The sequence below is a fragment of the Dama dama genome, chromosome 15, assembly GCF_033118175.1.
Source record: "Dama dama isolate Ldn47 chromosome 15, ASM3311817v1, whole genome shotgun sequence".
Taxonomy (NCBI): Eukaryota; Metazoa; Chordata; class Mammalia; order Artiodactyla; family Cervidae; genus Dama; species Dama dama.
In genome coordinates, this window is record NC_083695.1 from 82,975,209 (window position 1) to 82,991,859 (window position 16,651).

The following is a 16,651-nucleotide window of genomic DNA, read 5'->3' on the forward strand; positions in this document are numbered from 1 at the left end:
TGGTCCCTGGGTTGAGAAGATTTCCTGAAAGAGGACATAGCAACCCACTCCAGTATTCCTGCCTGGAGAATCTCATGGACAGAGGAGCCTAGAGGGCTACAGTCCACAGCGTCACAAAGAGCTGGACATGACTGAAGTGACTTGGCGCGCGCACACACACACACACATATACTTATTAGAAATAATTAAAAGAGGACACAACTATTCCTAAAGCTATTATTAAAGGACAAATAGAAACAATTAGGTTTCTCCAAGTCCTGATTATCTTCGTTTTCATTTTTGTTCAAAAAAACCTTGTTTGCTCAGGCTGGTGACAAGAATGTTAATTAATCCTTACAATGAAGTATCAAAGGTGTCTCCTGCCATTTCCTAAGTCCCTAAGAAATAAACCCATGTACCTCTGTCTCTACAATTTACCAAACAGGACTTACTCAGTTATTTGGAACACACACATATGATAATTTTTAGGGATTTATTAAAAGGAAAATAAACTTTCTTGGAAGAGCTTGATGCTATTTAATTTTCTGGATAAGTGAAGATCTTATGCAGAAAATATCTATGTTTCTTTCTTCACTTTAAAAGGTTTCTTAGTAGGTACCAAACTTTCCTGTCCACTTGAGGTCAATCAAATGAGCACAGGTGAAACATTCTTTTACAACTGGGCATTCTGTGGTCTCTGCTTACTCTTATCTTGTGTAGCTACAAAGATGCAGAAGACATGCACACCTGTGCTCAATGTAAATGACTGGGGCATTTTCAAAAGATTTAAAAAACCAAAAAAGCACCCAAACAAACCAAAATATCTAAAATTTGGGTATACATATATCTGTATATGTGTGACTGTTGAATAATGGGGTAATGTAGGTTAACTGAGCATTCTAATTAATTGATATTCTGTTTCACTAATAAAAAAAGTGTATTCATTCATTCATTTAGTCAGGAAGTGTTTCCTGAGAGCCTACTATAAGGCAGAAATTTCTCCAGGTGTTTGAGATATATGAGTAACAAAAAATTTCCTATCCTCATGGAGTTTACATTCTAGGAGGGGAAGAGAAAAAAATAAGCATATATATATATATATACACACATACATATACATATATATATAAAGTATATAGTATGTTGAAGGTAACAGTTTTGGGGAAAATGGAGTAGGATAAGGGTTTTAAACTGCAAATAAGAATTGCAGTTTAGAGGAGCAGAGTTACAGTTTTAAATAGATGGTTAAAGTAGGTCTCACTGAAAAGTTGACATGTGAGCAAAGAAATGATGGAGGTGACACAGTGCAGCGACTGGAGGAAGGGCATCCCAGACAAAGGGAAGGAAAAGCAAAGAACTGGGGTAGAAGGAACGACATCAGGGCAGAGAGGCCCAAGTGGGGCTCGGAAGGGAGCATAAGAGTGGCAGGGACTTGTGTGTGTGTGTGCATGCATGCATACATGTGCACAAAAAATAATGTTATGTATTAGAGGCTACTGTGATTGGTATCCTCCCTTGACCTTGACACTGCTGAGTGACTAACACTTTCACTTGACCTTGATTACCTGTCAAGAGACAATAAAGCCACTCATCTGAAATACACTATGATGGTGTTGCCACAGCTCAAGATAATGGTGCCATTGTTTTTTTGTTTTTCAGTTGCTAAGTCGCGTCTGACTCTTTTGTGACCCCATGGACCGTAGCCTGCCAGGCTCCTCTGCCCAGGCAAGAATACTGGAGTGTATTGCCATTTCCTCCTCCTGATCTTCCTGACCCAGGGATCGAACCTGCTTCTCCTGCATGTCCTGAATTGCAGGTGGGTTCTTTATAGCTGAGCCACCAGGGAAGTCCTTTAACTGCTGATCTCACTTCAAAGTGACAATTCAGATCTACGAGGTAAGACATGTGGTTGCCTCTACCTTATGGCTAGTATAACAGAGTGAACCTATATAACAAAGTGAACCTATTGGTCAAAAGCCAGCCAGAAATAATCCAGGAAATAACCTTTCTCATTCCCTGTAGCTAAACCACTTTCAGGAGATCCTGAGAAATCACATGAGTTTTTTACTTTTCAAGCTCACATCCAACTACACTAAGTTAAACTTCTTTTACTCATTAAAAAGCTAGGTTTAAACACAAAATGATTTGAAGTGCATCTGTTTGGGAAGTGAATAATTACCATGGACATACACAAGATACTTGGATTGATTTGGATGACTGTACTTAAGAAACATTTTTCAGAAAGCCATTCTTCTTTGCTAAATGGCTGTCAATATGAAAATGCATGGCGTTGGTTATTTCAGCTAAAGCATGTCAAGAACTGAATAATCAAGCGTTAGGTTACAAAGTTTAAAAGTTAATACAGCAGCACAAAGTATTTGTATTAGTGCTTTAAGTAGATAAATTAAATTGAAATGTGTCTCTTAAGCAGTCATTGAACAAGCAAGATGAGAAATAAATTGAGCTTCACATAGGCCTTTATGGTGTCTAACAACTGTGTCTGTCAACACATGGATCCTTTTCACTGTCAATTCAGCACACATTTTGCAGACCTTGGGCCTGCAATTATTTCATTTCCTTTCTTGGAAATGTAATTTCCACTTACTTTTGGAGAATAAAAGGCAGACAAAAGGGGGAAGGAGTTGCAGTATTTTCTGATTAAGATTATCTGTGTAAAATGGTAAAGGAAAAAAAAATCTATACACACACACACACTGAAGCATTTCTCAGAAACTAACTTGTCTCAGCCAAATTGCTTTTGTGTCTGGATATTGGTTCAAATGTAGCCAGACTGCTGATGTCAAATTAGGTGCTAAACAAATGTAATAGGAAAGATGAAGAATGAATATAGATCATCTTTCTGTTAGAACTGTTCAAATGACTCCCATCAAAAGAAAGAAATGCATGACTGCAGGAGAAAATATACTTTTAAACATAATGAAATTAGATAAAACTGTAAATCAGCGAAGAAGGTCATTCATTCCAAAAGAAGGGGAAAAAAAGTTAATAGTACCAATAAGAGAAATACAAGACTGGAAGAAAATACCCGTTGGCAAAAATAGATCTAAACTGAATTTCAACTTCATTTGTCCAGGCTTCACCTTAAAACTAAGACAGGTAGAGTTACCAAAAAAAAAAGGATTCTTTCTTTCCTGATAGAACAGGAAATCAGAGGTTTAATTAACCGTGATTACAATATTCGCTGATCTGATTTGTCTCACCTCTTCCTTTTCTTTGTGTGACAAACCAGCTGACATCCTGGCAAGAGAACTAAAGCAAAACTAGACTAATTTCAAAAAGAGCTTGCCATTGTTATAAAACAAATTGATCCTCCACCAGAACTGTCTGAAACACATTCAATAGCAGGATTAACTCTTTAACAATCAAAGTCCCACTTTTCAAGCCAGGTAACTCTTTACATAGCATGTCTTCAATCTCAGGACAGAGCAATATTAAAGTACATTTTAATTGAGAATCAGAAAATAAGGTTGTAAAAACGTACCCTTCAAAGTAAGTTGGAAGACCTAGTATCTTCTGAAAGATCTAGTATCTTCTTTGGCCACTCATGAACCATTAAGAGGAATGATCTAAGTATTTAATCTTGAAAGAATGATTAAATGTCTTCTGATGCTGAATAAGGATCATCCAAGTCAATTCTTTGTGTAGAAGAAGAATCAGATTACCAAACCAGTTAGGGATGGAATTCTCTTTATACATATCTGCTTTGCATCAGCATTAGACCTCTAAAGCTAGGAGCCTGGAATCAAAAGTTGGCTCATCAAACAGAGGAAGAAGAGTATCTATTGGCTAACCAAATCAAAAGCTCTCTAAAAGATAAACAAAGCAAAGTAGCACACAAATTAGTCATCACAGATTTTTTCTACATACTACTTAGTAAAGAGCATCATTACTTACTGAAATGTAACCTTGGAACTTGAGCATCCTTCCCATTTACACGACCCTTCACCTGGCTCAGGTGTTGGGGGGGGCGGGCTGTTGAATTCTGCCTCCAGAGTTTTCTTGTTCAAGGCTGTTTTTGTTACACTGGATACAGAACCCAACACGGGCATGGATTTGGACTCTGAGGTGGCTAATATTCCAGTTGGACCTTAAAACCAAACACATACCTCAAGTTTAATAATTCTGTTCGATGCTTATTAATATGGAACTGAAAAACAGATTAGCTGAAAACCCCGCAGGAAGAGAAGAGGCCAAGACTTGCTAAAATTTCAAGAGCATGCTGGAAAATCTTCCTATTAGAAAACTGCTCTGCTTGGCTGGCACCAATGCTTTTCAGGGCAGCAGGACCATGCTGAGAAACTGTGTACAGACTTTTAAGCAACTATAAAACCCCAGGCCATGGTTCGCTCAACTGATCAGAGTCCTTGGTAACACTGGAATTGTCAAGTCTTTACTTCTCACAGAATATGGCTTTCTGGCAGCCCTACTTGAATCATTTGGCCTCTCAAGAGTTAATTCTTCCCCAAACTCAGCTCTGATTTTAAAGAAAAAAAATGGACCGATGTCAAAAAGCTGTTTTTAAGAAGCTCATGAAGGCTTCCTGAGCATTAAACAGCTTTTATGAACATTTTCATTTTAATGTGATTGAGAAGTAAGTGAATTTACTTCCTGTTAAAATACAGACACAGGATTATAAAAATTAAGTGGCAAAGAGTTTAGCTGTTTACCTTTTGGACTTTTCTACTCTTTAGATAGGATCAGAAAACTGTAATAGGGCTTGTTACTACAATTATTGGCATGTCAATCTGAAACTTCTGGCACTGAAGCTAAACTCCATCATTACTTTTTTTCTATCTTCTGTTAGGAAGATGCTTGCTATCCTAGACAACTTTTTCAAAGCAAGATTCTAATATGTCTTTCCTGAAACTTCAGAAGGAATCCTTAGGTATTCTTTTAACACAAAATAATTTATAAAATGTCACAGAGGTACAAATAAAATTAGAACTTCTAAAAAATTAAGCTAAAGAACAAACGTGAAAGGTGCCACTAAGAAGAAAACAAAACTTGGGAGTCTCTGATTCTTAAACAACGTCAGATCGTCTCCTAAAATGGAAAAGTACTGGTGGGTACAATCCAAAATGTTGCCTAATCCTTGATCACTAATATTAAGCTCTGGAATTTTATTCTTATATTTGCATATAAATGTGTCATGTATTACAGCAGTATAACATATGAACTCCAAAAATGAAGTTCTAATTTGAAAAACTTGTATAAGAGAGGCTAGAAAATTGTTCAGCCGTTCTGTGACTGCAGCTCCTTTAGACTTAATCCCCCTGGTCTGGTGGAAAGCCTCAGCTCACAGAGCATCACTGTCTGCCTCTCTCATTGATTTCTCTATACCATCGAAGCAGACAAATTTGTGACATTATAGAATATTCTGGGTCAAAAGGCCTCTCTCTCCTGCCTGTGGCAAGCCTCATGCTGCATGGCAATGAGGGAGTAAAGAGAAAAGGGCAGAAAGATCAAGAAAGTCCATTCCAAAAAGTATAACATCTGAAGGTGAGCTCAAGATTTGCTTCAGAGCAGCTCTATTCTGCTCTTGGGTAACTGCTGACTGAAACACCCAGTAGCTTTAAACAATCTGTCCCTGTAGAAAAGCAAGATCTAGTTTCTGAATATACACCAACGCCTGCTGCTTGTTCTGCAACTAAGCCAATTAAAAAGTGGGGAGGGTGGTTGAGCTGAGCCAGAACTCATGTTTTCGTTACATACAAAAGAAAAATATGAAGAAAAATGCTTAATGTTTAAGATGATGATGATGTTTAATATTATTATTATTATTGCATCCTGTTTAAGCTGTCCAAATATTTTCTGAGGGGCACTTGGAGCTCTTTGAAATGTCCGTTTTGTAGGCCACAAATCTAGGTAAATCAAGGAAGTACCAGTTAACCCCATTAAAAAAAGTCTAAAGGAAGAGGTGCTTCTCTGGCTGTTGGCAGAGATACTGACAAACCTGAGATGTGAGTTCAGCCAAGCTCAGGCGGCCTCTGCCTTTCAGGATGCTTCCTCTCTACATTCTGTGACCTCACCTTTAGCCTTCCCATAAGCCTTTGTGTGCAGCCCACAAGCCTTTGTGTGCCAAGGAAAAAACCTCAGAGACTCAAATGCACCCGAGGAACAAACTTAACAAACTCATCTTTGTAATCTGCTCCCACCATGCAGCTGTGCTACTTCAGCTCCTTATTTGTTCCCCTGGAATTTCACTTTCTCATTCCGTGACCTTTATAAAAAGATTTACATAGTAAATACCTCTGCGAACTTGATCCTTTGAAAACAGTCGAGCTATGTTTAAAAAAAATGGTATGATTTCTTTTACTAGGTGATAGAGATTGAAGTTTGTTTCCTCTCGCCTTTTTTTTTCTTTTTTGCTTTAGCTACTCAAAAGAACATTTCTGCTCACCTACAAGCCACTCACTTTAGTATGCTTCCTCTTTACCCTGCCAATTACACAGTTCTTATTTCTCTACCTAAATGTTAATGATTCTACTGAATCTCTTATTATAACTTGCCTCAAATGATACCTTGAATATCTGTATGCTGGTGGAATGTAATCAATAAAACAAAAGATTCTCACCATGCCTATAAAATATGTTCCTACCTTTCTCCACATTTGAAATATTCAGCTTTCCATACTGACTAAAATGAAAATGTTTCCTCATTTCTCCCATGGAAAACTAACTCTGAAATAGCGAGTGCTGCATGTTTGACCAAGATATTGAAGTAAGAATGTTTCTGGAGGAACATAAAGGTCAGGGGCAAAATAGAAAATGTAAATGACAGACCACTAGAATGGCATTCACAAAGTCCTAAAAATGAATGACGACTACGAATGACGACTACTTGAATACTTTCAGGATGAAATGCTGGAAAAGTCATAGCACTGATTAAGTCGCAAATGAATAATAATTCATTGTGGAGGCTGGTAAAAGCTTGTAAAGCACATGTCAAGACAAAAACTCTTCTTCGGTATCCTTTCTTTTTTCCTGAGAGGTGGTTATTTTTTCTAGGGGTGGGGGTTGTTAATTCTTATAGGATATTAACAGAATTTCTAATCCAAACTAAAAACTGGACGGCTAATTTTTTTTAAGGAAGACTCAAAGGTTTCACTTTTTTATTAAAAAAAAAAAAAAAAAAAAAGTTTGGCTGGTATTATGCTGCTTCTGGTTCAAGGAACCAATTTACTCAATTGAGTAAATCCCTATATGCAAACTGGGCTTCCCTTGTGACTCAGCTGGTAAAGAATCTGCCTGCAATGAGGGAGACCTGGGTTTGATCCTTGGGTTGGGAAGATCCCCTGGAGAAGGGAAAAGCTACCCACTCCTGTATTCTGGCCCGGAAAATTCCATGGACTATACAGTCCATGGGGTCGCAAAGAGTTGGATACAATGGAGCAACTTTCACTTTCACTTTCTATATGCAAACTAGAACTTGATTAGCAAAACCCCAAATCCTTCATATTCTAGCAATTTAAACCTGATAGACATGATGGCAATGCAAATGTAAACTGTTGTGATAGACTAATTGGAGTTGATTTAACACAGTCTAAAAGATTCAGTCCATTAGCTATGGTCACTGTTAATGCTAGTTTATCGTGTTTTTCAAAACTAGCCTCCTGGCAACAAGGGGGAAAACCTCACAAAGGTTCCTGCTACTTCCCATGACCAAGCTGATGGAAAAAAAACTGTAGACATACAAAGTGAGTTCTGGAACACATGATGACATACATGTATGTCATGACAGCAATGCAAACTGTGACCTCAAGATGCTCAGACGGTCATTTATAGTGGGTGATAGAGCTGGACTTTCTCATTCACTTGGTTCACAGGCAGAGGCAATAAACTAAATGGATATGAAAAATAAAGACTATCTCTCTACATTTGTAACTGATTTGTAATTACTACTGTTATTACTAGCTATTATGTGCTTTGTCCCAGGCATTGTGCTAAGCACTGTTTATATATATTGAAACATAATAACTTGATCTTTGAAATAAGTCTATGAGGTAGTGCTTTTATTATTCTCATTTTATAGATGAAGAAACTGAGGCACAGAGAGAGGTTGAGCAATTTGCTTGTAGGGCAAGCAGTGAATTAAACTCATGCCCTCTGGTTAGGGAGCCTTCCCTCAACATTGTTACCAAAGCCCTTCCTGAATGTTTTTAACCACAGGACATCCTGCATTCAGCAAGGCAGATCCATAAGACCCTGATTCCCTACAAATAACTAAACAAACATGCCACTAAATAAAAATACATAAGAGCTTTTATGAGATATCCCTAAGTACCTTTGCCCATCCAATACTTCTCATTCACATCAAAAAAAGTTTATTAATAATTTTAGAAAGATCATTTTCTGTTAAAAAAGAGACTGAAAGGAAGATGCTTAAGAGAGGAAGAGTAGAACTGCGGAGAATTCAAATCAGCTTACTACTGCTATCTGCTTCTGTTGTCAACTTTCTGCGGCGCAAAATCCTTTCTAACTCAGTTTCACTGTTTTCAGTGTGAAGGGATTTTAAGCTTCTTGAACTAGTGGATGTGTTAAGTGTCCCCTAAAGTGAAAACAAAACAAAAACAAAAAGGTTAATGTCTTAATACAATACACAAAAGAATATAAAAGTCAAACCACCAAAACATTACCAGAATTTGAATGGAATTAGGAACTAAAAATGAATTTGCTCTATACGTATTTTTAATGTACACATCTTTAACAACACATAGTGTTGGATCATTTAAGAAGACGCTACTGATGATGTAAGATGTCGAGCTTTCGTAGCAAAAGAACGGCACAAGAACACCTCTCGATGGACTAGCTGTATGACATTCAGCGGTGGGAAGGTACTTGCACATTGATGACTAAGATTCTGATGTGTGTTGATCAACCACGTGGAGAAGAGAACGGATATACTGAACTCACCTGAGAAGGTTATCTTGATATGGCAGCCACGAGTTACTGAACCCATGTCCTTGCGGCACTGAAATATGTGGCTGATTCTTCAGAGAGAATGAGCCTGGCTGCACCTGGCGGTAATGGTGTCGCGCTGCCAAAGGAGGCACAGAGTGCTCTCCCGTGGCTTACCCAAAGAAGCGCTGTACTGAACACACCTCGACTTCATTGTGAAAGAGGAAGGGTTATAACCACACAGGGAGGCAAGGAAGGGCCGGCACCGCCATCCCACACTGCTGAACGGAGGAGGCAGGGACTGTATTAGTTAGGACCCAGAAGACGCTGCAGGAAAAACAAGAGACGCTGGGCTCCTGCTGAAAGCAGTGCTGACTTTCAAGAGGCCTGAGAGAGACCCAGGGAGTGCTTCCTGGCCTGGCTCCTCCGGGAAGTACATTAAGGAGGGAGAGCTATGGTTTCCTGGCTCCATGACTGATCAAGTGTTTGTACAGAACACTGGGTGATGCGCTTCTTCTCAGATTTAAGGGGTAAGGATTCAGCATCCCACCATTACAAGTGGTTCATTTTCTTTTCTAAGAAATGCCCACTATTTCTTCGAAATAGCCCTCCTCAGCTGTGCCACAGGCTTGTGGGGGAGCAGGGATTAAAAAAAAAAAAAACCCAGTTGAACCACAATCTTCTGATCAGAGAAAATCAGAACCTCAAGTCAGGTATAACTTGCCAGACTTCATGGCAGAGTTGGAAGGCAGCCTTTGTCCACCAAGGCTAACAAACAGGCCAGCCTTTGTCATCTCAGCTCACTGTGGGTTTGCCTTAATCCTGCTCCCTGCCCCCTGCCAACTTCCTGAAGGATTCTAAGAATCCTACTGACTAAAATGGTAACTCATATTTCTTCTTTAGCCTATAAAACAAAAAAAGTAGCTTGTAAAATTAGGTAGTTGCAAATCTCACATGATATAGGTTATTTACTATGCTGTTTTGTTTACAAAGGTGTTCTTCTCCACCTAACAGCACAAAGTTACAGAAAAGCAGTCTGTTGTCAGAAAACTGACTGATAAGATTAGGAGATAATAGTCTTCTGCTGTTAGCTAGCTAACCAAAACTGATGTGTAAAATACATAAGGCTCACATTTTAATCAGGTATCCAACATTTTCCCTCTGGAAGAACCTCTTTCTCCTCTTGATTTATTGCAAAAATTCATAAAATACATTAAAGGAAAGTCATATTACATGTAACACTATAATTATTTTATAATTTTTAAAAATCAGATAGTTTTATTTATTTAACAGTTAATGAGAATCTATACCCACTCATCAAAGAGTTATACAGTAAGGCAGGATTGACACTGATAAGGTAATGAAAACAGAACTAAAACCAACTTAGATAAAATTTTTTTAATGTATTAGAAAAAATATTCCCAAATCATTTGTGCTGATGATTCTTAAAAAGTTGTACCATTTGTAAACAGAAAAACTCATGGCCATTACTATTAAAATCACTCATAAAACTATGAGTGATATCCAATTTGATATTCAAATTATTTGAATACCAAGCATATTCTGCATGCTATTTCTAATGGCTGGAGTTAATTCAAGAAAAAGTTATGTGTTTGTGTATATGTGTATGTACACATACATACCCATACACCATCCAGGGACATCTTTTATTGAAGAATTTATCTTTTACAATATTCTCTATTTTTGTTTGGATAAAAGCATTATTTCCCCAAACTCCTGACTGTGGCGAGCTACCCTCTCATCACACCAGATACTTGAAGGAATCCATTTTCCAAGTTCTAATCCCTGAATCCCCAACTTCTTTCTCCATTCACTGACTGAGATGATTGATTCAGTTAGTATCTGAGCAAACTTTAAATATGGAGGCAATTCTGGAGGAAAGGTTTCTGCACTGATCTCAACCGACATGACCCAGGAGCTCAGCTAATAAAGTACTGAGATTGTCTTAATTATCTATTTATATTATAATCATAAAATTAGAGAATCAGAAATTACCATGTGGTACATACAATTCCTTCACTTCACAGAGAAGAGAATCCCTAGGAGTTTGGGGCCAAGTCCCACAATAAGTGGGTAATAGGGCTGAACCTTGAACTTGGCTTTTCTAATTTCTAGAACAGTACTCTGTTTCTACTTCAAGCCACTTTCATCATTTACCAGTTTTAACATATTACTGACCGGGAGATTTTGCAAAAATTAATGCCAGTGGCCAGTGATTTGTTATGTAAGTGAATACTGAAACGTCTCTGGTCAATAAATTGTTAATCTTCATGTTAGTTAAGTGTTCATAAAACTGACAAATCTAATTGTCAGGGAGTAATTTGACAAAAACTCAAAACGTTCAAAAAGACCTAAAAGAGAATTTTTAAAAAGCTGGTTTTGTCTCTTTGATTTAGAGGCAACTGAACTTGAGACTTTCAGATTAATTTCTACTGATTCATTCTTTGGAAATCATCATCTTCACTTAAGAGTGTCTTTTAAATGGCTGGGGTGTCTCCAGAGATTTCCAAAACCCTTGTGTGGCTATGAGAAGTGAACTGTGTACATTTCTATCCACAGACTACACAACTTTAAAAATTAAGTGCAAATAGACTTGGAAAAGTAAGTTCAGTCAACACTGAGACTTTTAAAAGTTGACCTGAAAAGTGTACGAAAGAGTGAGGTTTTCCAACTCCCCAAAACACGAGATGTGTTTTCTACCCATGTGCTAAGTTTCAGCGGTAGGCTTACAACTCAGGTCACTTTCATTTCAGCAAAAACACCTGTACACCGAGCTCATTCCTGGCTTCTGTTCAGGAACAGAACTGAACCCAGTGCTTCTTGGTATCTCTTGGTACCAGTGCTCATACCCCACTTCAGTACACAATCGGCAGACTTTTCCTGTTCTTTTCATGTTTGTTTCTCAAAGGCCATGACTGTGAGGTTGGTGGCATGTGCTTTGCTTGGTACTAACTCCTAATAGTCTGAACTCCAGCAGGAAGCACCAACAGAGCCCCATCTAATGGGGGGGGGGGGGGGGGGCGTTGCTTCGTTTCTGTCCTAAAAGAAGTTGTATGGTGTCTTGGCTCAAGGTGACTAGGAACTCCAAGTGATCCATCAGCCCTCAAAGGCAACTTCTGTAGTGGTAGTGCAAAGCTGCCATTTGGGCAGAGGAAACTAGGGGAGGGCATCTTGAGTTCCACTTCTTAAAAATGTAAGGAAAAGAATAACAGCTGTCAGTGATTCACATTAATCCCACGTAAGGAAGGGAAATCTAATGATATACCCAGGGCAAAAGAGGATGGGGTTAGGGTTAGGGTTTCTTTTCTACAGAAAAGAAAGACGTTTTAACAGTTTTTATAATTTGCAAATTATTCTACAAAAACCTGTTCATGAATTTCTCTCCTTGAAGTGGCACAAAACTATACTGAGTATGAGTGTCTAGTGAACATGACCTTTAAAAGCAATGCTGTGATTCAGTAAACTTGCTACCATCCAGCATTATCAGGAAGTGGGATAGCTTGGGTAATCAAATATCACATGTGTCTCATGTTGATGACTGATTTTTTAAACCTAATTTTAACAACAAACTGAGTGCAGTTTACCTTTTCATTGAGGATCAGAACTATAACCGTAGAACCTCAGAATACCCTGAGGGCATCTTTACGAACAAGAATTAACAGTATAATGTAGAGACAACAAAGAAGACTGTCACAGGGCATCTTCCTTACCAGAACACTGGATAACAAAATTTTCTCCCCAAAGAAACCATTAGACAATAACCACCTATTTTTTTCAATGATTTTAATACTTTATTCTGTAGGGAGGCCACCACTGTTAGCCAGTATTGCATACCTCTCATAAGTACTAATTCCACTCACCTAAAAACTACAGCAAACTAATTAAGCCATTCTGAGTTAAGTCACTGTTTCATGCTTGATGAAAATAATTTTGTTTACCACAATTATGTGGATGTCTGCATGCAATGCATAATTAGCGCAGTAACAACAAACATGGGAATATTAGCTCTGTACCTCCGCCCCCATGTTTGTTGACTTACTGTGCATAATAACTGGTATTGAGACTGTAACAGGATCTGAGAATAGAGCTCTTAGCATCTGAAACATTTTCTAAGTGAGGCGTTTGTCTCTGACAGAAACTGTTGGACAGGACAGTATTCATTTATTCTGTTGGCAAAAGCTCAGACTTTGGAAAGAAGAAATATGACTAGAGATGGGCATTAAGCATGTTCTCCAATGGATGTGAATTACTTTCAGAAAATGAAATTAGTAACATAAAGAAAGGAACTTTTATTTTATTCTCCAATTTACGATCAAATGACTTTTTTTAAACTGTGAGGAAAGCAGACTGTGACTCTGATGCTAACACATTTGGGTAGAAGCTCAGATTTATATTTAGGTGCCAAGAATTCTGCTTTCATTCTCCAAAGTTAAGCAACACTCATATGAGATACTACTATTCAATATACTGTTATTATCTACTATATTTATTGTAGATTTACTTATAAATAAATCTACTGTCATCTATATAGAGATTTACTTATAAGATTATCTACTATATTTATATCTATCTACTATATGTATAATATATATACTATATTTCTGGTATCAACAAGCATGTGCTGATTCTCACATCTGGCCAGACACTTTATCTTCATGCTGCAATGCAAGGATTGGAGGACAAGAACAGGAGACAATGATTTGGGGGGAAGTGTACCCATTCTTTTAGAATAGAAACAGCAGAGTACTGACATATTATTAACACAACCAATGCAGGAGTCCACAGCACAATCGAGTAAACTATCACAAATAATGAGGCTTATTGTAAATGGAACAAAAATATATTAAAATATATAAATATATATCAAATATATATATATCAAAATATATAAAATCATCAAAGTAGAATTTAAAAATATTCTTCCATTTTCCCATTAACTAAGTAATAAACTGAGATCTATTCTTACCAGCATTCCTTTTAGTTCATTCACTGCACTTTCAGAGCCTTTTGCAGATTCTGGCTACAATTTTAAAAAGAAGAAAAACAACTGAGTAATTCGGTTTTAAAATACCAAACAAAGATTTTTACATGGCAAAGTGTTGGTAACTTATATTATATTGACTATGTGTTTTAATAATTAGGTCGATGTCTAACAGGAAAAAAAATTAGACATGTTAGTGCTCAGATGGGGGCAGTTAAACAGAAAATTAGAGGTGCTAGTCAAAGCAAAAGGATTCGAGCCACTATTCGTCTACATGTTTTGTTACTTCTTGCTATTATCGTATGTAGAAAAGATTAAATTTCAAATATTTAATTCCAAATAATTTAGAACATTTTACAACAAACTTTTCTCCACTCTCATTGCTGGACTTGAGCCAGCAAGTGAGGACCAGGAAAGTAGCAATGCAGAGCAGAAAGCAAGCGACAGAGCAGAAAACCTCTCTCAGCTCCATCAGTTCCGGGCGAAGGCCAGCTCACAGAGGCCTGGGAGGTCTCATCTCATGAATTTCATAACAGGGATCAGCAAAGAACCCGCATTATAGGAGAACGTTAGCACCACTGGCTTTCAAGGCAGTAAAAGACCTCAGAGGGTGTGTAGTCCAAGCACTTCATCTTTTTTTTAAAAAATATTTATTTATTTATTTGGCTGTGCCAGGTCTTAGCGTAGCATGTGGGATCTCGTTCCCTGACCAGGGATCGAACCCAGGCCCCCTGCATTGGGCGTGTGGAGTCTTAGCCACAGACCACCAGGGAAGTCCCCACTTCATCTTATTTATGAGGAATTCTGTATTTGAGGCCGGTGTCTTGATGACAAGTCCAGCTCTCATCTGGCGACACCATGAATAAAATCATTTGAAATGAAGTTCTGGGTAACACTTGCCTGCCCCACCATACCTAACAGTTTCTGTGGACCCCCCAACTGATTTAAGAGAAGGAAAATTTGGCATGAGGCCCTCAATGAAAAGACAACTGTAAAAAAAGAAAAAGAAATCTCTGGTTTTCCTTATACCACTTCCTTTCACAAAGGATAGAGGTAAAGAGAAAACCTGCAAGTCACAGTGAAAGGAATGCCTCAGGCCTCTCATTCTTAGAAAAGAGGCCAGGCTAATCTTGCATCAAGAAATGGGAGGTGATTCATTGCAACCTATGATCCTTTCCTCTCAAAAGGTAATAAAAGAATAAGATCCTATTCCGATTTTTTTTTAATTGTACAGTCAGAAAAAGAGAGAGAGAGAGAGGTTTGCTGCTCATGTACAAATTAGACTAAGGCATCTGATTTCCAGAGCCTCAGTTTTCTGTGATATATACATGCCATCGGTGCCAGTCAAAAGTTCTAACACACTAATTTTAACCACACCAGCACCACCAAGAGCATCAAGGAATTCAGTAATATGCAGTTAAATGAGTACCTTCAAGGCAGGCCTGACTTTTGCAGGTAAGCTGTTTGGTGAGAAGTTACGACTTTGGAACAAAGGCCCTGGCTACAGGCTTACTCAAAGGTGCTGCTATGCCACTCAAGTTGCCCTCTGACTGCACAAGCTTTTTCAAGCTTGGACTGCATACTCGCACAACTGGTGACATATCAGGAAAGCGCTGATGGTACTGGGGCAAGAAGTGTGGACTGCAGCATGCGGTGACCATTTGTTTTAAAGGTTACTGACCAGGTCATTCAGCACTATATCTACATAGTTTAATGATTACCAGCAGGAAAAAAAAAACAACAGTTGTCCATTGATCCTTGTTCAGGTGTTTTCCAGGTTTTGAATTGACATTAAATAATGTGTAACTGCTGAAAGAGCCACGGCATGAAAGAAAAAGGACACAGTGATATTCTGAAAATGAAAGTACACACAGAACACTGATTGCTTACGGTTTAAGAAGTTTTCAACATTTTTCTTTCTAAACTAATTTTGTTTCTTTTATGACACTGCATTTTTCCTCTAGTAATAATTTGGTTTTGCTATTCTTTCCCAAATAGTTGTGACATGAAAGCCATAAAAATGTATTCTCTTTCTAAGGTTCTACTTAGACCCTGCATTTTAAAGTGTTTTCACATTTTATTCCACTTGACCTTGATGACAACTGTGAGAGTCACAGATGGTATTCTATGGAGAAGAAGCCTGGGAAGCTGGGTGACCACATGCAAGTACCCAACTCCAACAACAGTGCCCTTCACTCACTAGACACTGGCACTGCGTGTTCACACACTCAGCTTCTCGTCAAGATGCACATTCTGTCTGCTTTCAGAGCACTAGCATAGGACTGAATTATTCCCCATAGCTGGCTGAAGCTGCACTAGATGTAAATCCTCTCTTGGAACAAAATATTCATTCCCTCTGCTCAGCCCCCTCTCTGTGGACCGCCCACACCATGGCTATTTCTGCCCTGCCCAGCGATCTTGTCTGCCGGTGACAAAGAGGCAACTTTATAAGCCCAGCAGAATTTCTAATGAACAGTCATGACACGTGAGAACACCAAAGCAGCTGAAGAGGGGGCATCCTTGAGAGTGAGAAAGAACCATAAAGTTCAGTTTAAAAGAAGAGGAAGAGGAAAGAGAAATTTGCTAATACCTTATTTGGTTGAGGAAAGAAAAAAACATGTTTCAAGAAAAATGTCAAAAGCTCTATGATTGGATCTATTTAAGTAGGACAGACATACAGGGGAAGGGAAAAGTTCTGAATCAGAGGCTGGGTGCTTCCACAGTCCTGGAGCTCTCTGTGGTCTAGTTTAGA

At 38.2% G+C, this 16,651-nt stretch overlaps 1 protein-coding gene across 1 annotated transcript in view; it reads right to left on the reverse strand.

Moving 5' to 3' along the window:
• SHTN1 (shootin 1) overlaps positions 1-16,651 on the reverse strand; it is a 103,317-nt gene that overhangs the window by 14,216 nt on the left and 72,450 nt on the right. The window contains exons 14-16 of the mRNA XM_061162740.1: positions 13,885-13,938; positions 8,427-8,547; positions 3,895-4,087 (exon numbers count right to left, since the gene is read on the reverse strand). Coding sequence (XP_061018723.1) covers positions 3,895-4,087; positions 8,427-8,547; positions 13,885-13,938 — 368 coding nt within the window. The remainder of the gene's footprint in view (positions 1-3,894; positions 4,088-8,426; positions 8,548-13,884; positions 13,939-16,651) is intronic.